Source organism: Myxocyprinus asiaticus, chromosome 40 (genome assembly GCF_019703515.2).
Source record: "Myxocyprinus asiaticus isolate MX2 ecotype Aquarium Trade chromosome 40, UBuf_Myxa_2, whole genome shotgun sequence".
Classification (NCBI taxonomy): domain Eukaryota; kingdom Metazoa; phylum Chordata; class Actinopteri; order Cypriniformes; family Catostomidae; genus Myxocyprinus; species Myxocyprinus asiaticus.
In genome coordinates, this window is record NC_059383.1 from 24,902,847 (window position 1) to 24,913,557 (window position 10,711).

The 10,711-nt window shown below is 48.1% G+C and overlaps 1 protein-coding gene across 1 annotated transcript; it reads right to left on the reverse strand.

The window, feature by feature from the left end:
* Positions 1 to 536: 536 nt before the first annotated feature.
* On the reverse strand, positions 537 to 1,508 carry LOC127430919 (olfactory receptor 14J1-like). The gene has a single exon (XM_051681060.1). The coding sequence runs from the start codon at positions 1,506 to 1,508 to the stop codon at positions 537 to 539; it is 972 nt and encodes a 323-aa protein (XP_051537020.1).
* Between the last annotated feature and the right edge of the window lie 9,203 nt (positions 1,509 to 10,711).

Below are 10,711 nucleotides of genomic sequence, written 5' to 3' on the forward strand. Positions count from 1 at the left end.
ATACAAATAAAATACAGCTAAAGTTGTTGCATTGTTCTTTTTAAGCTCTGCCTTACACCCATTCCACATTCTGTAACCCCAAGAAACTTTATTTACACAATGCATTAGTCAAGTGGTAGCCTAGTTATTTATATGTGCAGTCTTCTAACATTTTAGTGTAAAACTGAAAACATGGGATCATATACCAGTGATAATACTGTAACATGCTTAGAGAGTTGTTAGATACACAACAGATCATATGCTGTACCGTAAATCCTGTTAATTTTGATAATTTAGACAAAAAACATACATGAGAAACAAATACCCATTTAAGTCAGTATGTTGTCAAGTGTAAGCCATTACAAATCATCAGAGAAGTTTTTTATCTAGACACTACTATGCCAAATGTAACTCAATCTTTTACGTCCTTCTGAACGTTTGTACATATACTGTATCACACCAGAAATATGCTTGCGAAAACATTATAAATACATTATAAATTCATTTTTAAACCCAACTGCCATTGCAATTTTTTTTTTTACATGTTTTACACCTAATTAAGTTTTACGCCTTTTGCGAGCTTTGAGCTTTGAGTTTTGAGAAACATTTACTCTTGGTGCAGCACATGAAGGGAAAACTCTTTTGCGCACTGCCTTAATATTTAATCCATAGATTAGAGGATTAAAAACAGGTGGGACAATAACCAGTTCTAAAGCCAAGAAATTACGAAGGCTCTCTGGAATGTCATTTACACCATATTTGCTATACAAGCCATCAAAAAGCATAGCAAAAGTGAAATTTATGAGTGAAAATATATGTGGCAAACATGTTTGCCAGAATTTCCTTCTATTCTCTAAAGATGCTTTACATGCAGCGATCAGTTTAATATAGGACACTACAATAATAACTGCACAGCTAACAAATGTGACAGTAATGACATATCCAAATACATTATTAACAAAAGATGATGCACAAGAAAGCTTTACAATTGACCAGTTATCACAGTATAATTTATCAATGTGATATTTGCAAAATGGCCTCAAGATTGATAACAGGGCTCCTGGAACCACAAAGCAGTTGGGTACAATCCAGGATAAAATAATTAATCTACAACAGTTGAATGTAGTTAATTTGGAATGATAGTCTAAAGGTCTGCATATGGCTACATATCTATCATAAGACATCACTGTTAAAATTGAAATTTCACAAAATAAAGAGCTGTAGATAACATATGTTTGGAGAGCACACATGTGAGAGGAGATCACATATGAATCTAGCATTATATCAGACAAAAATTTCGGGTAGAATCCTGAGGCTCCAAAAACCCCATTTATACACAGATGACTCAAGAATATGTACATTGGTTCATGAAGAGCTTTCTCCATGATTATGACCATAACAAGGCGAATATTAATTGACAATATAAGCACGTATAAGGCAAGACAACAAATAAAATAGATATGCCGATATGACTTTGATTCTTTGGGCACCATAAGAGTCAGTTTCACAGGATAAGAAATGTTATCCATCGTGGTATAGATGGTCCCTCAAATCACACAAAACTAAGAAATATTTGCTGTACAAATGGAACACAAGACAATATGAATCAAATTTAACTCCAAAGTGTAAATAAAGTAGACTTGTCATTAAGATACAGTTGTTATTGTTGCTGCAGGAAATAAGGCAGTCATAGTCAGAACAACAGTGATAGATCACAGTCAGGTAAAAAAGCAATTCAACATATCCACAGATCAGGAGCTGGGTGTGTTATAACTGAAAGTGACAAGACTGTGGTTGGTTTTATACTTTTTTGTGTAACATTGGGGAACACTGTACAGGAGAGGGTTGAAGCCAAAATGGCTTATAGAGATACCTCCCCTATAAAAAAAAAAAAAAAAATGTGCATCTTCAGTTTCAAGTCTAAGCTGCAATACAAAGATGATAGAAGTACCGTTTACATAAGAATTTCTGTTTGAGATCTAAGCAGAAATACAATATTCATAGAAATGTAAAAAATTCTATAGAAGTAAAATCTCCAAAATTGAAATCCATAACAATGAAATCAATAAAATGTTATGAATCTTTGTTAATTAGAGTCCTTTTCAGATGTTTTTTAAATAAAGATAATGTAGATGCAGATTGTAATAATGAGGGTAGATTGTTCCAAAGAGAAGGTCCTCTGTATTTCAGTGAATATTGATTTGGGATGTCCGATAGTACGGAAGATGTAAGTCCTTAGAGTGTCTTGTGAAATAAAAGTGAATGTCAGTGGAGAACTTAAAAAAAATCTGAAAAACACTAGGCAAATCATGAGGTAGTTTTACATATTTATACATAAAAACACAAGTCTGGTATATATTCACATTTTAGGATAGAGTCCTGTGGCTACAGTATATCCTATTTACACACATATAAGACAAGAATATGTACATTGACAATAAAATCACATTTAAGGCATGAAAACATATATACTGTATAGAGAAATATATATGTATATACTGTATAAATTACTTTGATTCTTAAGGCACCATAAAGGCCTCTGTACACTTCCTATGAAATGGAAGAACAAACTGTTGTGACATCATTTAGAACCAAATCTGGCCAAAAAGAAGACCTTTTTGAGTTTGTTTTGGTGGTTCCTAACAGCTCGCTAAGGCGAACTTTCAGGAAAACTTTTTACCGATGGTTTAACACATTCTTACTGCCATTGGTCCATGTCACCGCTGGGTGTGACCTGGAGCTCCATCTACTTGAGGCCGACAGCTAAATACCATTCAGTCAGTTAAGATCAGTCAACGTGAACACACCGCCATGCAGAGTTATTAGTGAGCTGTTGCAAACTTACCTTCATCTGTACGATCATTCGTGTAGAGACATTAGTAACAGTGCATCATAAATTACAATAACGGTGTAAGCAGCGCATATTATGGCTGCGTATACCGTGTTAGCCCATTAGTGCCATAAATGCATAAGTTATACTACAAATTACACATTATCTACTGCATATATATTACTTTAAATAATGATCAGCTGGTTAATGCAACTTCTTTAACTGATCTTATGTAAATTCTACTTATAGAATGAGGCATGAAGTCATTGATAACACATTTTAATGTAATTAGTTGATGTTTTACAGGACGTCTTGAGCGTCCTCTGAAATGTACCTCTAAATGCCTCCTCCTGAATCATGGCTGGTGTCTAAATGTTCGCAAACAGTATGTTATTGCTCAGCTCTTTTGATCTTCTTTTTGGCTCTGAGCGAAAATCTTGGTAGCCGTGAAAGCACGGGATTGTCTACTCCGTTTAAACTGAATTTCCCTATCTGTCACTCACTCGACGTTGGTGTCGATGTAGTGACACTAGGGGTCACTCTTGGGAGCCCGAGACACCTCTGGTCTTGACAGAAGGCCAATGAAAATTGGCGAGTGGTGCCACTCCCCCAGTCATACGGGTATAAAAGGAGCTGGTATGCAACCACTCATTCAGATTTTCTCTTCGGAGCCGAACGGTCATGCTCACTGAGCTGAATACTACTGTTCATTCTCCTCTGCTGGATCTGACGGCTTCTCCCTCCTCTGCACTGGTGCACTGCAGAGAACGCCTCGATCCTTTTATCCACGGGTATGAGGCCAGCGTGGCTAGCACTGGGGGCGATTTGGGGACCCCAATGGGACCGCCTCCGCCGGGTTTCCGGGTGAGTCCGCCGGCTCGTCTCACGGCGAGTTCGACCTCTTATTTGGAGCCCGCGAAAGTGATGAGCTCTCGAGCGCAGCATCGGAGAGCAGGCTCGTCCAGTCAGAAGCCTCAGCTGGGCTCCTCCCTTCGGGGTCGATTGCCCAGTCACAGGTTGACGCGGAGATGACGACATGCTTTCCCGGGCAGCCGCGAGCGTCGGCTAAAGTGGAACTCACTACTCTTCCCTGAATCCTCGCGGCTCGGTGATTGGTTCCTGGGCTCACGGCGCCACTCAAAGCCACGCCCCGCCCCCATTCCTTTCTTCACGGAAGTGCATGAAGAGCTGACAAGGTCGTGGGAGGGAATTTTTACAGCCCGGTCCCGATCTTTTCAGCTTCCCCGCCCTCACTACCCTCGATGGTGGGGTGGCCAAGGGCTATTCGGCAATACCCTGGTGGATAAAGGCGCTCGCGGTGCACCTATGCCCGCAGAGCGCCACCACCTGGCGCGGGTGCCCAAAGCCCCCGTCCAAGGCATGTAGGTTTACGTCGTCTCTGATGGCCAAGGCCTACGGTGCCGCTGGACAAGCCGCCTCCGCCCTGCACGCCATGGCTCTCCTGAAAGTCCGCCAAGGCACTAAAGGAACTGCACGAGGGTAGTTCCACCCCGGGATTGATGCAGGAACTGCGCTCGGTGACTGACCTCACTCTCCGAGTGACGGAGGTCACGGCGCGGTCTCTCGGGCGGACGATGGCCACACTAGTGGTCCAGGAGCGCCACCTTTGGCTCAACCTGGTCGAGATGGGTGAGGCTGACAAGACACGATTCCTTGCTGCCCCCATTCCCCAGGCAGGCCTATTCAGTGACACCGTCGAGGACTTTGCCCAGCAGTTTTCGATGGTAGAGCAGTAGATGGATGCTAGCCGGCATATCCTGCCCCGGCACGGCTCAAGATCCCGCACCCCGTCTACTCATCGCCAAGGGCGTCCCCCTGCGGTGACTGCACCGGCTCCGCCACAGCTGCCCCTTCGGCCCGGGCCCGGCCCCGGCGTGCAGCCCACCGCAGGAAGCAGACGCCACCCATCTCGCGGCCGCCCAGAACCCATGAAAGGCTTCAAAGCACCCTTGAGCCAGGGACAATGAAACCCGCTGCTCTGGAGCTGGTAAGCAGATCTCCATGTTTTTGTTACCTTTTGCATTTAATTCGCTGCATGCCCAAGTGGCTGCAGTTCTCAAGAGCTCAGCAAGAGTGGTTTCCTTGTTCCCTGGGTCACGTATCCGGTGTGTATGGCCATCATCACGACCACCGTCCACCACTCTATTTGGCAGGTTTGGCGCTCCAGCGGCGGTCTCCCGCCCCTGAGCGCCCAGCTGTGGCACAAATCCGCCCCTGATGCGACAGTCTCCACGGGTCACCAGGACAGGCCTCTTCCTCCCCCGTCCCAGGCTGTTCCGGGGTTGGTCACAAGGAGCCAGGTAAGTGCTTTGATGTCCTTAGACTCAGCATGGCCACGACGTAGTGTGGCACCTCGAGCTCTGCCCCGCCGCGAGGCCCCACCTGCCGGTACGTCCGATGACTTTTTCCCTTTGCTCCAGCTTGCGCTTTCCAGTCCATCGCAAGGGCTGGTCTGGACCGTCCGACTCGGCTGCATGATTCACTTCGCCAGGCATCCGCCCAGGCTCAGCGGTGTCCACTTCACCTTGGTGAAAGACGAAAACGCTGCTACCTTGCACGGAGATCGCTACCCTCCTACGGGAGGGCGCGATAGAACCTGTCCATCCAGCCGAGATGAAGAAGGGGTTTTTAAGCCCCTACATCATCGTACCAAAAAAAGGCGGTGGGTTGAGGCCAATCTTGGACCTGTGAGTTCTGAACTAGGCTTTACACAGTCTCCCGTTCAATATGCTGATGCAAAAGCGCATTCTGGCGAGCGTCCGGCATCAAGATTGGTTGGCAGTGGTAGACCTGAAGGATGCGTACTTCCACACCTCGATCCTTCCTCGACACAGACCCTTCCTGCAGTTCGCATTCGAGGGTCAGGCGTATCAGTACAAAGTCCTCCCTTTCGGCCTGTCCCTGTCTCCTCGCGTCTTTACGAAGGTCACAGAGGCTGCCCTTGCCCCGTTAAGGGAGGTGGGCAATAGCGTTCTCAACTATCTCGATGACTGGCTAATCCTAGCTCACTCTCGAGACGTGTTATGAGCACACAGGGACCTGGTGCTCTCACACCTCAGCTGACTAGGGCTTCGGGTCAACTGGGAAAAGAGCAAGCTCCTCCCGGTTCAGAGCATCTCTTTTCTCGGTTTGGAGTTGGACTCAGTCTCCTTGACGGCGCGCCTTATGAACAAGCGCGCCCAGTCGGTGCTGGCCTGTTTGAAGGCATTCAAACAGGGAACAGCGGTTCCACTGAAACGTTTTCAGAGGCTCCTGGGGCATATGGCATCCTCGGCAGTGGCCACCCCACTCGGGTTGATGCATATGAGGCCGCTTCAGCACTGGCTCCAGATTCGAGTCCCGAGACGGCCATGGCGCCACGGGACACACCACATGGCCATTACGTCGGTCTGTCACCGTCTTTTCAGCCCTTGGACCGACCTCTCGTTCCTACGGGCAGGTGTTCCTCTAGAACTGGTCCCCAGGCGCGTCGTGGTCACGACAGACGCCTCCAAAACGGGCTGGGGCGCTGTTTGCAATGGGCACGCAGCCGCCGGCCTCTGGACGGGTCCGCGACTGCATTGGCACATCAACTGCCTCGAGTTGTTGGCAATTCTGCTCGCCCTGCGGAGGTTTCGGCCATTGATCCAGGGCAAGCATGTGTTAGTTCAGACAGACAACACAACAACGGTAGCATATGTCAACTGCCAAGGTGGTTTGCGCTCTCGCTGTATGTCACAACTCGCCCTCCGTCTCCTCCTCTGGAGTCAGCAGCACTTCAAGTCGCTGCAAGCACTCACATCCCGGGCAACCTCAACACTACAGCGGACACGCTGTCACGACAGGTTACCCTCAGGGGAGAGTGGAGACTCCACCCTCAGGTGGTCCAGCTGATTTGGAGTCGATTCGACAGGCACAGGTGCACCTGTTCACCTCCCAAGAATCCTCCCCACTGCCCGCTCTGGTATGCATGCGCAAATATGCGTTTCCCCCGTGAGCCTGCTTGCACAGACCCTGTGCAATGTCAGGGAGGACGAGGAGCAGGTCGTCCTGGTAGCACCCTACTGGCCCGCCCAGACGTGGTGCTCAGACCTCACGCTCCTCGCGACAGCTCCCCTCTGGCGAATTCCCCTGAGGAAGGACCTTCTTTCTCAGGGAAGGGGCACCATCTGGCACCCGTGCCCAGACCTCTGGAATCTCCATGTCTGGCCCCTGGACAGGACGCGGAAGACCTAAGCTGTCTCTCACCTGCAGTGTTAGACATGATCACACAGGCTAGGGCCCCCTCTACAAGGCGCCTGTATGCCTTTAAGTGGCGTCTGTTCGCTAAGTGGTGTTCTTCCCATTGGGAAGACCCCCAGAGATGCGCAGTCAGATCAGTGCTTTCCTTCCTGCAAGAGAGGTTGGAAGGGAGGCTGTCCCCTTCCACCTTGAAGGTGTACGTTGCTGCCATAGCAGCACACCATGACGCAGTCGACGGTAAGTCCTTAGGGAAGCACGACCTGATCATCAGGTTCCTAAGAGGCGCCAGGAGGCTGAATCCCTCCAGACCGCACCTCGTTCCCTCATCGGACCTCTGTAGTTCTTCAGGGTCTACAGAGAGCCCTTTTGAGCCTTTGCAGTCAGCCGAACTTAAGGCACTCTCCTTGAAGACTGCCCTCCTGACTGCGCTCACTTCCATCAAGAGGGTAGGTGACCTGCAAGCATTCTCTGTCAGCGAAATGTGCCTGGAGTTCAGTCCAGGTTACTCTCACGTGATCCTGAGACCCTGACCGGGCTATGCGTCCAAGGTTCCCACCACCCCTTTAGGGACTAGGTGGTGAACCTGCAAGCGCTGCTCCAGGAGGAGGCAGACCCAGCCCTGTCGTCGCTGTGTCTGGTGCGTGCTTTACGCATCTATTTGGATCGCACGCAGAGCTTTAGAATCTCTGAGCAGCTCTTTATCTGCTTTGGTGCACAGCGGAAAGGAAGCGCTGTCTCCAAGCAGAGGATCGCCCACTGGCTCATTGACGCCATAACTATGGCATATGTCACCTAGGACATGCCGCCCCCGGGAGGGCCACCAGCCCATTCTACCAGGGGTGTAAAGGCTCCCTGGGCCCTGGCCAGGGGTGCCTCTCTAACAGACATTTGCAGAGCAGCGGGCTGGGCAACACCCAACACCTGTGCAAGGTTCTACAACCTCCGGGTGGAACCGGTTTCATCCCAGGTAGTGGCACGCAACACAAGCGGATAAGCCCGGGATAGCTGGCCGGGTGTATTGCTTGCACATAGCGCCTTCCACCTCCCTTGAGCTGAAGACGTGCACCATTAATTCCCAGTAGTGTTCACAAACTTTGTTCCCTGGTTGACTTCCTCCGAGCCCTGTGGCAGTCAAGTTTTAGGAGAGACTCACTGCCGGCCCAGTACACACGCTAACTAAGAGCCCTGTTCTGGGGTAGGTGCTCTGCATGTGGAGGTTCCCTGTAAGGCTAACCCCATGCGATCTATATCTTCCGCTAGTTTGTTTCCCTGCTGGCAAACTGCGTCTTCCATGGGCAGAGCCCCTCTGCCCCTGTCTCCATGTTTGTAGTAACTCCTCCCCCATTGGGCAGGATCTACCTTGAAGGCTCTCCACATGGTTGAAAAGACCATGTGACGTATTCGTCCACTTAAATACCCCCCCCCCCTCTCTTTGGGCGAGGTGTGGTCTCCGCGGTGTCTTCCCCTTGGGAGGGACACCCCCCGACTAGACCTGGCGGCCCAGTTGGATAATCCCCCTTCTTTTTTAGGGAGTGGAAAAAGAGTAAGGGAAAAGAGGCCATGACTGGGTTAAGCCTGTCTCTATCTTTGGGTAGTAGACTTGTCCCCAAAAAGGGCCGTTCGACACTCATAACTGTGTTGGGGAAGGTTACGTGTCGACCTGGTGTGCTGGCTATGAAGCACACAGCAAGTCTGCACACCACACACCACCAGTTCACGTAACACAGTTCAGCCTTGTGGCATTTTGAATAGGGACCCCTAGTGTCACTACATCGACACCAAAGTCGAGTGAGTGACAGATAGGGAATGTCATGGTTACTGGTGTAACCTCCGTTCCCTGATGGAAGGAACGAGACGTTGTGTCCCTCCTGCCACAACGCTGAACTACCCGCTGAAATGTCCGGACCTTATATCGGCTCCTCAGCATAAAACCTGAATGAGTGGTTGCATACCAGCTCCTTTTATACCCGTATGTCCAGGAGAGTGGCATGCAAATACCACTCGCCAATTTTCATTGGCCTTTTATCAAGACCAGAGGTGTCTCGGGCTCCCAAGAGTGACCCCTAGTGTCACTACATCGACACCAACGTCTCGTTCCCTCCATCAGGGAACGGAGGTTACACCAGTAACCATGATGAATTACATCAGAAGTACATACGACTCCCCAAGAATCCCTATCAGAATCCCTAGCAAAAATTCACAGAATAATTATATATATATATATAGATTAAAATGAGTCATTTTGATATTTTAATGAGTTGTAAGGAAAGAGTAAGATGTTAGGCTCAATAATAGACACATTTTTTAATTTAAAAAGTGCTCACCATGGCTGAAATGTATAGTGTAAATAAGATGTAGCTCTTACACATAAGTTAATAAATGTCTTATTGAATTGTTTTTTTTTTTTTTTTTTTCTGTTATTACTATCATTTATCAGTATGGCTTGTGTATTTAAAACATTGTGGGAGGGCTGCTTGTCACAGGCGCAGCATAATAAAATGGACAAAGATATTTCTCCACATAGCGTCCATGTAATAACTTTATAACTGTTTGATCCATGTAGTATTAGATAAATACTGGCAAAACTAAGTGCATTTAACTGCATGCATATTAATTAACCTCTAGCAATGGTTTAGTTTTAAAATAAAAGATGACTTAAAGGTGCACTCAGTAATTCTAATACAATACACTTTTGTCAAATTCTGCAAACATCTCCTCACAGTCTGCTAGCTGTCCATTCTGTGGGTGGGCTGAAAAAAATCTAGTATTTGTACCAGGGGTGGACTGGGAAGAGAAATCGGCCTGGGATTTTACATAGAAACTATCTCAAAAGGGTCGCTGTCCTTTTCTGCATATCGCTGCCCCCTTCAGCATATCGCGGCGCCGTTTTGTGGCCCTGTTCTGCATAACGCGGCAGCTCATTTCAGTTTATTGCGGCCCATTCGGCCCATTTCGCGGCCTGCTCGGTTCTCCCAATAGCCAGTCTGCCCCTGATCGGCCCCAAAGTGCATTGGCCCACCAGGAAAATGCCCGGTATGCCAGATTACCAATCCAGCCCTGATTTATACACAGCCCTGGCTCTGTAATTGGGACAAAAACAAAGTGGAACAGACCGATCCACACAACACTACTCCAGCCAATGAGCATCAGGGGGTGGTTCTTGCACCTGCACAGGATGGGGGGTGGGGGCAGAGTGAGAGGAGAAGAGCGACGGCAAATCTGGCTGATGCAAACTTTCTAAACTCCAAGGAGGACAAATGGCTGAGAAATAGAGAAAAATGTCAGACGAATATAAACTAAAAAAGATGGAATATGATAAGTCAAGGGCTAGGAGCCGCGTCAACATCGGCGGGGCTTTTCAGCGGTGGAGAGACCTCCGAGAGGTAAAAGGCTTGAAGACAGATGCAGAAGTTGCTCTTTTTCTTCTCGATAGGTGGGTAACGTAAATTTTGCTATGTTTCACAGAACCCATATATGCTGTTGTTGTGATGTTAGATTTAGCAGCAGGAGAGTTGTGAGTGTCTGGAGATGTTGAGCCTAAAACCGTCTCGCTTGCATGAATTTGAGGGTCGGAGCTTCCAAAGGAGCACTGAAGGGAGGGGTGTGTTTGTTTTGGCAGTTGAGTTCGAATATCAACAGTGTTTCTCAGGAATCGCTGAG